This window comes from Branchiostoma floridae, chromosome 11 (genome assembly GCF_000003815.2).
Source record: "Branchiostoma floridae strain S238N-H82 chromosome 11, Bfl_VNyyK, whole genome shotgun sequence".
In the NCBI taxonomy this organism is placed as follows: Eukaryota; Metazoa; Chordata; class Leptocardii; order Amphioxiformes; family Branchiostomatidae; genus Branchiostoma; species Branchiostoma floridae.
This window is the reverse complement of record NC_049989.1, coordinates 5,697,577-5,709,839: the sequence shown is the minus strand read 5'-3', so window position 1 is coordinate 5,709,839 and position 12,263 is coordinate 5,697,577. Positions and strand designations below refer to the sequence as shown.

The 12,263-nt window shown below is 40.3% G+C and overlaps 2 protein-coding genes across 4 annotated transcripts in view; one reads left to right on the top strand and one right to left on the bottom strand.

Moving 5' to 3' along the window:
• Positions 1 to 1,288, bottom strand: part of LOC118426464 (splicing factor, suppressor of white-apricot homolog) — a 40,787-nt gene extending 39,499 nt beyond the window's left edge. Inside the window, exon 1 of the mRNA XM_035835885.1 lies at positions 589 to 1,288. Coding sequence (XP_035691778.1) covers positions 589 to 800 — 212 coding nt within the window. The 5' untranslated portion in view covers positions 801 to 1,288. The remainder of the gene's footprint in view (positions 1 to 588) is intronic.
• Positions 1,289 to 3,427: 2,139 nt separating this feature from the next.
• On the top strand, positions 3,428 to 11,871 carry LOC118426479 (inositol oxygenase-like). 3 transcript variants are annotated; one of them, XM_035835912.1, is made up of 12 exons: positions 3,428 to 3,615; positions 3,931 to 4,002; positions 4,708 to 4,731; positions 5,024 to 5,104; positions 6,367 to 6,459; positions 6,818 to 6,887; positions 7,056 to 7,123; positions 7,557 to 7,666; positions 9,697 to 9,764; positions 10,433 to 10,482; positions 10,662 to 10,774; positions 11,303 to 11,871. In XM_035835912.1, exons 1-12 carry the CDS (start codon positions 3,610 to 3,612, stop codon positions 11,409 to 11,411), a joined length of 864 nt encoding a protein of 287 aa, XP_035691805.1. In that variant the 5' UTR covers positions 3,428 to 3,609; the 3' UTR covers positions 11,412 to 11,871. The 3 variants fall into 3 exon arrangements, with proteins under 3 accessions (XP_035691805.1, XP_035691806.1, XP_035691807.1); XM_035835913.1 differs by lacking the exon at positions 4,708 to 4,731; XM_035835914.1 differs by lacking the exons at positions 3,931 to 4,002; positions 4,708 to 4,731 and having other exon boundaries at positions 3,468 to 3,615.
• The last annotated feature ends 392 nt before the right edge of the window (positions 11,872 to 12,263 follow it).

Here is a 12,263-nt window from a genome sequence, read left to right as displayed (position 1 = left end):
AGTCCTGGGAGGAACTGAACAGAAGGAATCGTATAGTATATATACGACATTTCATGTGTTATAGTTACCATCCCACGTATGATCTGTCACCTGTATTTCTCCCATGACTTGACGCACTGCTGCTTTGTCCTTGGGTTTGCAGCTTCCCCCTACTTGTCCTTCTCACATCCTGCCTGGTGTGAGACCTAAACAAATCCTGGTAACATTTTAGACGGATTCAAAGGGGAGGGAAAAAAAGAAAAGAAACAGAAAAGATGCACTCTGCCACTCCCTTCTGCCTGCACAAGTCTGTAGAGAAAAGCTGGTGAGAGTTAATGGCACAGCACATCAACGTGGCGAGGGAAGTGTGGATTGGTTTAGCCCACATTTACCTCGAGCATTTACACTAAAGCAGCGGTTAGTTTCAGCTGGCGTGATGGCGTTACAGTAGTGACCGTCTGTTTCTCTTCGGCTTTTTCTTTTACACGTACACAATATGACTACACTGGAATTATGCAAATAACCTTTTAAAGGCTACTCTGTTTTCTCGATCAACGGTCGCTGAAGATTCTCAAGTAAAAGGTCTGCCGGCGGGAGATTTCAACAGACCTGTCGATCATCACACCAGTGTCGCCCATCCACGGGATGAGGTGCTTCCCCCGGTCCAGGTACCGGGCCTTCTCGTCGTCCCGGAACAGCTTGGCGGCGTAGCCGAACACCAGCAGCTCCTCCTGCTTCTCCTCATCTTCTTGTCTGGCGATCTTGCGGGACTGGCGGTAGGAAGAAGAGGTCTGGACCGGCACTGGTTTCTTCAGGGCCATTGTTTATCCGCTCCCGCTTCCACAGGGGTGATGCCATCAACATGGCGGCATTTTGATTCTGGACTGTACCATTATTGTCCGGGGGTGAACTTTCCTAACAGTTTATAACTTTCGCTAACCCAACACAATCAAAACACATGAGACTATAGCTACATTCTTGCTTGATAATATCTACGTGGAATGAAATGTGTAAGATTTTAATTGGCGTGGGAATAACATGGAAGTGAAGGCTGACCATACCCGTAACGTAATCGTTGACGCCCCTATAGTGGAATTTTCCATCAATCAGCTGCTGAGAGCGGAAAAACTGAGTAAGGCTCCAAGAGGGTTTGAAACTTTTCTTCAGGCTATTTTCATGCAAAAGCACGCCAAGCATGACGAATCGTTAAACTGGTACAGCTTGATTTATACCTGGTTAATTAGTATAGTTAACCCTTTTAGTGAATAATAGAGCGTGAGGAGGAATAGAGGTCAAAAGATGGTCTCCTGACTGTTGCCAATGTGTCGTGATTGTCGATGAAAACGATGCTTATCTGTCAGTCAATGGTTTGCGGTTGTATTGCAAATACACACTTCAACTCAGAAACTTCGGGGAACTTCGTTTTTTGCTTTCATAATCAAATTAATCATCCTGCGACACATGTCTGTGTTCACAAGGAGCGAAATTTCTCATTGTTCCTAATTTTATCATAGTTCAATTTAACTCTCAGTCGAGTTATGATAATTTCCAGAACCCCCGTAGTCACTCATGTGGCAATAAAACTGCGGTCACCTGAACTCATTTTCCGCTCTGTGCCAATAAAAGATAGACCTACTGATGTCAGTATCAACTGTTTGCGAGCCTTGTGTGCTTTGCTCACGTATTTATTGTCTCGATTTTCGTGAAACAAAAGAGTATTATTAAATGTTAGGGTTTTTGGAATATGCCAAGTGATTTATGCCTATCAATGATCATCTCCAAGCCCGCATGCATATCTTATGTATGCCCAACCAAGATCCAACCTACTAAGAGGGTCTGCATGCCTTTTTCCGTTAAGCGTTACGAGCCATTTTAATTCACCGTTAATCGTTACCAACCCGCTCTAATTCAACGTTAATCGTTATCGGTATATTCTTCGTGAAGCGTTATTGGTCGTCTTGATTCAACGTTAACCGTTATTTGTTATCCCGAATTCACCGTTAAGCGTTACCAAGAAATTCTTCGTAACCCGTTATACACACGAAGTCAAATGCCAGATAGAACCCCGGAAAATGCAGGAAATGGCGTTTCAAAGGGTCTAGATTTCAAAATTTTCTCCGAGCCTTCCGGCCTTCGGCTCTGGACAGGTTGAAATATGTTGCGGAAGCGTCGCCCTCAAAAACTTTGTCACTCATACAGATTTCAGTGTAAACTTAGCTTAGTTTCGGGCAAAAAGTACTCCTAGAATGCAGAAAATGAGGTTTCTCCGGACCTTCCTTGCGACGGCTGGCGCCTTTGGCGCTCACGATGACATGGTGAAAATATTTAGGGGCGTGGGTAGGCACAAAAAACTTTTCTCGCTAATAAAATGTCATTTAATTTAGCTTCGTCTTACAGCAAAATATGTCCTTCAAAATGCAGTAAATGGCGTTTCAGACGGTCCAGATTTTAATTTTCTCGGACATATATTGCAACGTCTCGTGCTTTCTGAGCTCGAAATGGTAAAATATGTCGGGGGTGGAGGCCAAAGCTGTAATCATTGTGTAATTTGATGAAAATGTCAAAATCAACCTAGCTTAGTCAGTCGGCAAAATTTGCCGAAAATGCAGGAAACAGCATTTAAGAGGGTCTTGATTTTAAGATTTTCCCGGGGAGCATACCCTCGGACCCCCCTGGGATGCGTCGCGCCTTCGGCGCTCCATGTGCTGAAACAATAGTTCAATCCCCCCATAAGAAATTTGCTGCCGCCGTCCCTGTGGCGGGCCGGGAACTCTGCCTCCGTCAATTTACAGATGTCATGGACAAAGTCCCTGTCATTCCTCCGGGTTCTGGGCACCTTTTGCTTTGTCATTAGTCGGATATTTTCCCCCATTGATATAACTACTCTAGCATTGTATGAATAGGAATGCACTTCAATGTTACTTTCAACGGTGTTATGTTTTGTAACTCCTTCTGAATTTACCGTTAAGCGTTACCGGGCCTCCTGAATTCACCGTTAACCGTTACCGGGCCTCCTGAATTCACCGTTAAGCGTTACCAAGACCCCCCCATGCAGACCCTCTACTAACGTTAGTCTCTAACAGACTCCTTTACTTTAGTCTAGAATACGACAATAACACAGCCGAAATTCAGACTAAATAGGTTAAATCAATTGCTAGGGAATTTATTCAGCTATAGAATCACTCAATTACAATAGACATCTCCTCTGGAAATACCATTCCCCATATTACGTCAATTTCCGACACCCGAAGGAGTCTGGTAGACACAAAAGCGCAGCTGCCGGCTGGCGCGAACAGGTACGAACCGGTCTGGGTATCTACTGGGGGCGTTTCCTGTGTTTAACCAATCAGAGTTGCAGATTTAATCAGCTGATGTAAACGAAGCAGCTGATTCGCCAAGTGCATAAATTGCGTAATCAGCTTCACCAATCAGATATGCGGATTCGAAGGTGTGTCTCATCTTTGACCAATCAGATGGGGCAATGTCTTGCGTAATCAAGGATGCGAAGTAAACACACCATTTTGAGAAGAAAGGACAAACATTTTTACAGTGTGTGCAGCCTCTTGTCGCGATTGCAACCTTCTCAACGATTTATTGTGCACAATTTGAAGCGATAAACTATCGAGAAAGATGACGGTAAGTTGTGAGGGCACTGCAGAATTTGACATTGATATGTAGACCCCAAACGAACAAAGAGTTGGACTGGGGCCCAGTGTGGGGAGGGCGAACGCTCAGTGACATGTCTGAAGGTTGACAGTTCACATGGCTTGGCACGAGATGTTTGTCGAAAAAAATAGGTGAAGGGTCGATCTTAGGGGAAATGGCTGCTTGTTATTTCAGCAGAGAATTGAATTTGGATGAATCATGAGATTCATTTGCAACGTTTAACGCTATAAAATACATGTAACATGAACTGCGCCCTCCATTTTTGTTTTGTTATTTTTGTTGCAGACCATCTTGGATCCTTCTCCCGTCCACCGCCCTGACATGGAAGGGTGCGATAAGATTTTCAGAAACTTCGAGGTATAAATCAGTCCTTTAACATACAGTCACAGAAACCAACACGCACATAGAATACATGAATGTAGAGAAAGACACAGTTGTTTCATAATTTGTTGCATCACAGAACCTGCAAGCAAAAACGTCATACTCTGCTGTACAACTTTCACTTTCCTTGCCCCTGACCTGTCATCAGTAAATCACCTGAGTATGAGTAAAAGGGATGCCCAACTTCCGACCATCTCCCAACCTCTTCGTACACAAGAAAAAGGAACAGATAAACCATCACTGTAACGTTACCTCAAATCTAAATTCTAAGTAACGTTACCTTGTTAACAAAGACACCTTTATTACATATACGATCCATATTAAGGGATGATGATGTCATTGTCTACACCATGTATAACCATTTTCATCTCGTAAGATTATTATGACAACTTTACATGGTATACATTTCTGCTTCTTTGCTAGAGTTCTCTTGCTTGTCACTCTTTCTGCTTTTTGTTTGATTATTGGTGGATAATGATGATGATGATGATAATTGATTCATATAAATGATAGCAATGGTCACATATGTTTTTGAATAATAGCGATGATGATACTGATGAGTTTTCATGATGATGATGATGATGATGATGATGATGATAAGAATGATGATGTTGTAGTCAATTCTTTTCAAATTCTGACTGCTGATTGACATTTGCTTTATGGCATTATCCTGTTATTCAGGTCTGTAACCAAAATTCTGAAGAGGTAAGTTCAATGAGTTGGTACATCAATACCTCATTTCACTCTTTGCATGTCTACCTTGAGATAAGCATTAATTTCTCTTTATTATCCTGTCCAACACATTTATGATGTATCTATGCAAGTTTTTGTAAGGGAGTTGGAGAGACCCCCATAATGATGAAGTTGACTACCTTCTTTCCAAAACATTTGTAAATTACATGGCAAATTTGAATGCATGCAGGAACTTGGGATGTAGTTGTAGTGCTGTACACGGTGTACTTCCATTGTTTTATGATGTGACTCTTTGTTCTCACAGGTCAACAGTCACACAGACCAGGTACGGAACACATACCAGCTGATGCACACCCACCAGACTGTGGACTTTGTCAGGAGAAAGGTGAGGGGGGTTAAACAGAACTGAAGCTTTCTTTGTCACTCTTACCACGTGACCTTACACAGTCTACGTTATTTATTTATTAGGATTCTCCATAATAATGTACCTGTTACAATTACAACCACTTATCAGCTGTATCTGTTGTCACACTGTCTACATGTTGTTTGCCCCCTACTTACAATGTTAACTGGCAGTGTATCACATGTCTTTTCATGTCTAAGGCTTCTACAAACTCTGAGTCCAATTTGAGTAACAGTCCAAATTTTAGAATATGGGTAGATCACCATAAAATAACTGTTAGGTGTTGCAACATTTTTATATGGACTAACTGGAACTAACATACTTTCACCCATACCTGTATAACTGGCTAGTCTATGAATCCTTGGCAACTAAAACATTTCAGGATGATCTAAACTTGCCATTAGCTATTATATATAACAGTTCAACAGTTTACCCCCAAGCCGCCACTTAGCAAATATTTGTCAATTTGTGGTTCAGGTTTGTTGACTTTGTCATCTTTTGCCCTCACAGTCAAGCACCCCTGACCCACTTAATTGATGACTAGTTAACTTATTTGCATGGAAATAGTTACACAAACCTTAGTAGAACTGCAAACATGAGCATTTTTTTGTGCTCATATTAAGGTTGCCAGCAGTTTTCAGGAGGAGTGTGTGTGTGTACAAAGTTGTGCAATATCCTGTGCTGTTACACAACTGATGTTGACCATGTTCAGGTGCCAGACAGTCAGGTGGCTGTGGTTCTGAAACAGGTGTAATTTGACCTGTAGGTGCTACTGCTGCAGTCTAATGTTTGTGTTGGAATTAATCTTTAAATCCTGTATCCCTTGATACCATGGGAGCATATGTGACACACATTGATTACAAAAAGAAGTCCAGAAATATGGATACAAAAGAAATAGGACAATTCGTAACTTCTAGAATACTAGTACTAGTACGTAGTAATGAACTCAGTCAACAGTGGTTGCCTTTGTCTACATAAGCTATAGAAGGCATATGCATGAGTCCCTTCTACATTAAATTTTCTTTATTCTTTTGTTTAAGTGTATCTGGAAGCTACTTCAATATCTTTGAAAAAGCTTTTCAGATTTTTCTAATTTTTTTCCCCTGATATGGAAGCCACGTGACAGCAGTTCTGTACTAATTGCAGTATTAGGCAGCAGGTAGAAGAATATAGAAAGCTTCAAGTAGAGAGCTTAAAGTATAGAATGCCATTTAGGTCTTAATTTGCTCACGTAACATTTCCAGATGGAGCAGTGGTGTAAGTTGGACCACGCCCAGATGACCATGCTAGAGTGTCTGGAGGAGTTGAACAACCTGGTGGATGAGAGTGACCCTGATGTGAGCTTTTCTCCCATATTTTTCTTGATGACATCTTTCTGGGATGAAATAAACTCTTGGACCACAAAGAAATAAAAGCCAGCAAAGGGAGTAAGATACAACAAGTAATTTCAGTTGATTTGATTTGGATGGTAGAAAGATAATACATGTTTCACACAGGCAGCTATACATGTAGCTGGTGTCATGACCTACAAATAATACGTCACAGAAAATGCAGCATACTAGTAACATATACAGTGTATAGCCTGCAAAGCTGAAACAAAAGAAGCTGCATCATAGTTTTGTTGTCTTTGTTATCATCTATGCTATTCAATACATGTGATTAATATTTTCTATATCATTATTATCATACATTTAGGTTGATGTTCCAAACATCTACCATGCCTTCCAAACAGCAGAGAGTATAAGGGAGAAGCACCCAGACAATGGTTGGTTACTCAAGCAACAATACTAATGTCTTAATGCATTTTCAAAGTTGAACAAAGGGATTTTAAAGTTAAAGACACTTCCGATATTTGATAAGCTTCTTCTTAGATGTTACACAATGTATAACATCACATGCATATGAATATCTGTGTGTACTCTTTCCTGTCTAGACTGGCTGCAGTTGACTGGTCTGATCCACGATGCAGGAAAGATCATGGCTATCTGGGGAGAGCCACAGGTCAGTTCTGTTGTCAGGTCATTAAACTCTCTTCTTCTAGTTAGGATCATTGTTCAAATACAATTCAATCTCTACAACTGGATTAAAAAAAATGGAAATTTACTTCTGGACATTTCGAGTGACATCCATCACTCTTCTTCAGCATCACAGTTAGGATCATTAGAACAGCCACTGCACAGCAGCATGTCTGACTCAGTGTTGCATATAGTTTTGTACTTCTACTCAGTCTACAACTTTTGTTCCACAAAGCTATCCAAACTTTGCACTACACCACACAGAACCACAACTTGCATGATGGCATAATGCCGCATGATCCTCTTTAATTCCACTCTGAGTGAATTAGAGACAAGATGATACACCATATAGGGAATGGTAAAAGATTTTATCCCACATTTGTGTAATCCGATTGTTTGCTCTGTGTTTGCTTGTACAGTGGTGTGTGGTGGGCGACACATTCCCAACAGGCTGCCTGCCCGCCGAGTCTGTTGTCTTCCGTCACAGCACGTTCCAGGACAATCCTGACATGAAGGATCCGAAATTCAAGTGAGTACCGCATCTGAGGGTGCGGCCTTTCAGTAGAAGGTGGCAAACTGCAGCTTGGTGTTGAAAAAAACTCTTATTTGTCAGATAAAGATAAATCTAATATATATCTTCAAAACACCGACAGACTCAGTCACTGTCACAGAAAGTGATTGATAATGATATGGAAGTGGTTTCCAGAAATGGGTTTCTGTTTTCTCTGTAAAACTAAAAAGGAATTATCAAGCTGTATTAATGAACATTCTGTTTAAAAGTATCAGCCTCTCATATTTCCTCTTGGGTTTACCACAATTGAAAATAAAACTTCTCATCAAAGTTAATGTTCTGGGAAATTCTTTGTAGAAATCATGGACTTGCAGTGCAGTTGTTTGTATGCTGAAGATTGGATGATCATCTGCACAATAGTTTCTGTAAAGTTCATACAGAGAAACTCAGCGACATTGCTGGAACGTTATCATGGAAATGCATCTGTATTAGTAGTAGTCACAGTACAATGCTGAACTTTCTTCCAACACAAAGGTACGAGGGGCATTCAATAAGTAATCCACCTGACCCATTTCCCATAGCAGGAGATTAATGAAACTTGGCACAGTTATTAGTCTTTCTCTTCATAGGAACCACCCAGAGTTTTGCATTTCTCCCATCATTTGATGTAGCTCTGGACACCATTCTTGTAGGACATCCCAGGTTGGTCCTCTGACAGATGCCTCATTAATGGCAGAAGAGGGACGACCAGGTCTGGGAGCTGTTTCCACAGACTTCCGGCCTTGTTTGAATTCAGGATGCCAGCGTTTTACAAGGCCATATGATGGGGCATCATCACCATAAGTTTTTTTCATTTCATCAAAAGTCCCCTTTGGTGTGCGTCCTTTCAAATACAAAAACCGGATCACTGCGCGACACTCAACTTGCTCCATTTCACACCTGGTCCATTTCACACCTGACTCAGTTCAAACACTAGTAAATCAGTAACCGCAATTAGTTCAGAGCTGTTTTTTGCAACATAACCCATAGAGATATGACTCATTACACATGCAAAATTTTATTTAGATCAGACAACTGGAAGTGGGTCAGGTGGATTACTTATTGAATGCCCCTCGTATACACGGATCAAATTTTCAATGACCACAAATTGATAATAACTATATAGCTCATGTCTCTGTATTGTATCTCTCATGAGTTTATGATCTTAAATGATTGGTCATTATTGAGGAAGGCAACAGTAGTAGAGGTCGTTGAAAATTTGATCAGAGTATACTTTTGTGTTGGAAGAACGTTGAGCGTCCCACTATGCTGGAAAGTTGACACACCAACACCTGCCACCTTCTACCTGTGCTGCCTCCTTGATATCACAAAAGCAGATGACATCCTCTTCTGACAATACAACGGTCCCCGTCAGCCTCAATCAAGTACTAACCGTCTGTTCAGGAAGCTTATTTCATCTGCTACAGGTTACCCCCATTTGGTTTCCCTCATTTTCAATCCAATCATCTGTCAATATAGGCTGTACCTTTTTTTTCAATAGTTGGTCATAAAACGTGATTAAAAATTTGTCATATAACAAACTAAGGAAATTAAAGTCTGTGTACCCTTTGTGTGAACAACCGAATGTGATTTCTTTTCATGCTATGAGCATTGATGTTTGTAGACTTAATTTTCAGCTCAAGCCAAAGCCATGCTCAATGTCATCAGGAATTTATGTCTCTTGGACCATACCACATTGCCGTAGGCCCATTTTCCTTCCTCTATGATTAAGAATTCTAGAAGATGACTTTCTCATACTTCTTGCATACAGGAACAACGAAGTTACAAGGGGGTTAATTTTTGGGTATCTTGGGCAAAGACCTCTCAGCTTTCCTCTTACTTTTTTATGACACATCTTTTAAGTAGCATTCGTATAGTGTGGTAAGTCAAAAGAGGGGAAGACTGCTGCAGTACTGAGGGTATCAGCTAGAGGTGCTTGAGGCTACTGAAGCTCATAGTGCTTTGCTCTGTGACATCAAACCTTTGTATGTGCTTTTGTATTGTTTCAGCACCAAACTTGGGATGTACGAGGAAAACTGTGGCCTGGACAAAGTTCTAATGTCTTGGGGCCATGATGGTACTTCCCAATTTGCCCCAAGTCTTTTTATTAAATGTAGGGACTTTATGAGGACCCAAGTTAAGGCACAGAAGAAAATCATTTCTTTTTGGTACATCTTGAGTACTGAAAATAAGCAGTCAACTCTTTTTACCAAAATGCAGAAATATTTCTGGATTCATTGATTAGAAATTCAAAACCTGTCATTTTCTGGCCTTGGGTCATAATACTACCGATCTGGTGGATGATTTTTCCTCCTGATGCTTGTTCCGTGAAGTTTTAGATTTGTTTTTGTTTGCAGTGGGAAAGTTGCTAAACTAACAAGTCATTCATACATGATCAGAGTAATCCTTACAACCGTCCAAGTACAATAAGCTTTTAGAGATCATTGTAGGAGTTTTCTTTATCACAAAATGTCTGTTGGTAAAGAGGATTCAACTTGTTCTGATTTCTTGTGCATGAATGACATCTTGTCTTATCAAGCATGAATGAAATAATTTGCAAGGCTTGAATTTTTGTGCATTAATCAGACTAATTCCTTGGGTATCTGTCAGCAAATATGATTGGTTTGTGTGATGATAGCCAGTCTAGAATCAGAAGTCTTAAAACAATATGAAATCTAAGACATTCACTGGTATGTCACCACTTCATGTTCCTAACTGTAGACCTTCTGCTTGTCTTGTTCACAGAGTACATGTACCGTGTCCTTAAGGGAAACAATGCCACGCTGCCAGAAGAGGTAAATAAGAAACATATTTGCTCTACATTTAAGCTTAAACTTAAGACACTGTTACTGAATACCTTTCAGTAATAATTTGATCATACAGCTTAAGACAATACCAAAAGTTTAAAACTTGCTTTGTGGAAAAAATGCTTCAAAGACCTGTTGAAATGTTGCACATGTTCCTCTTTTTGTAGGCGCTGTATGCGATCCGTTTCCACTCGTTCTACCCGTGGCACGGGAGCGGGGACTACGACTATCTGTGTAACAACAAGGACAGGGAGATGCTGGCCTGGGTCAAGGAGTTCAAGTAAGGATAAATGTTATGTACAATTTATGTACAATGGACATGTACAGTCCAACACGTACAGTGGATATGCGCCTGTTGATTCATTAGCAAGCACTTAAGTAAGATTCCTGTCACGTCTATGCAACTGGATATGATTAATTCGTAGTTCATAGTTCGGATAAACCTGTTCGACAACTAGATCTCTCTTCCAAATCATATCCAGTTGCTTAAGTAACTCCTTTTCTGCGTATCTCATTACCTGGATGCCTAAACTTCATAGATGTGACAGAAATCTTACTTTTTTATTCAATTAGTGCTTGCTAATGAGTCAACAGTGTTAATAGCATAAGAGACTACAAATTGTAAAAATCTTTTGTGGCCACCATGACAAATGGGAAAACTGAGAAAAACATACCAGTATTATATACTATAGTGTGATGTGCATGCCATGTAACAGTAAAATGATACAAGTACAGTTAGTACATATCAAAGTCCTTGTAATGTTCCCTTTAGACTTACAGTGCCTAACAGATGTGTATTTTCCTGCAGCAAATTTGACCTGTACTCCAAGGCAGACGACCTTCCTGACATCGATGCCCTGAAGCCATACTACCAGGGCCTGATTGACAAATACATCCCTGGCAAGCTGCGCTGGTGAGGTGTCAGTCACAGAATTACAGAAAACGTTGTGGAAACGCACTCTTCCAGTCTATTTGTACTCTACAAACTCTGCTTTTAACAACAGTGATCTGTTGTTGTCAATGTCTCAGGTGATTGCAGTTATTTCTGCAAAGGTCTAAAATACAGCAAGGATGGTATATAACATCCTTGGTTGCACCAAAATCTCACAAGCTTTGAAAGAGAGAGAGAGAGAGGCTTTGAGAGCCTTTAAAGTTTAAGCAGTAAGGCTACAAGCAGTAGTGTTGCCAATGAACTACATGTACATGTATGGTACACAACAAAGGTCTTGACATAGCACTCAATGTGGATTCCACCCTTAGTCTGGAAGAAAAATATCAGACCAAGCAAAAGCTAATTTCTCTATGTTTTGCATCATAGCCCAAACCCTGGTAGATGTGGGGGCATATTGTAACCACTGATGTCTCAAAATAAAAATTCCAACATGAATGAGGATGCTACAATTGAGTCTGGCTATAGCAAATCTCCAGATTGAAAGCCATGAAGCCATACATGACAAATAACATATTTTGACTTCTTTTGCGCTGCCTCCAAGATTTTCATGGTTTCTATAAGAATCATTGTAATATTTTCTTTATGAGAGTGACAAAGCTGCTGTTCATAAGCAATTTTGTATGATCTTGTCTCAGCAATATAAGTACATAATGTATATATTATGATCATTTTTCTTGGTGATGAGAGAACTGGATAATACATATTAATTTATTGCACATTGTATAAGATAAGCCTGAATATTTTGGTGCTTGAAGGAATTTTGAGACATATTAATCTACGTGTCCATGTGCAAACTGTATGACACAAAAATAGAGTA

Coding starts and splice junctions, on each gene's coding strand:
- LOC118426479 (XM_035835912.1), top strand. Junction 6,888..7,055: donor GGAGAAGCACCCAGACAATG/GTTGGTTACTCA, acceptor TTTCCTGTCTAG/ACTGGCTGCAGTTGACTGGT. Junction 7,124..7,556: donor CTATCTGGGGAGAGCCACAG/GTCAGTTCTGTT, acceptor TTGCTTGTACAG/TGGTGTGTGGTGGGCGACAC.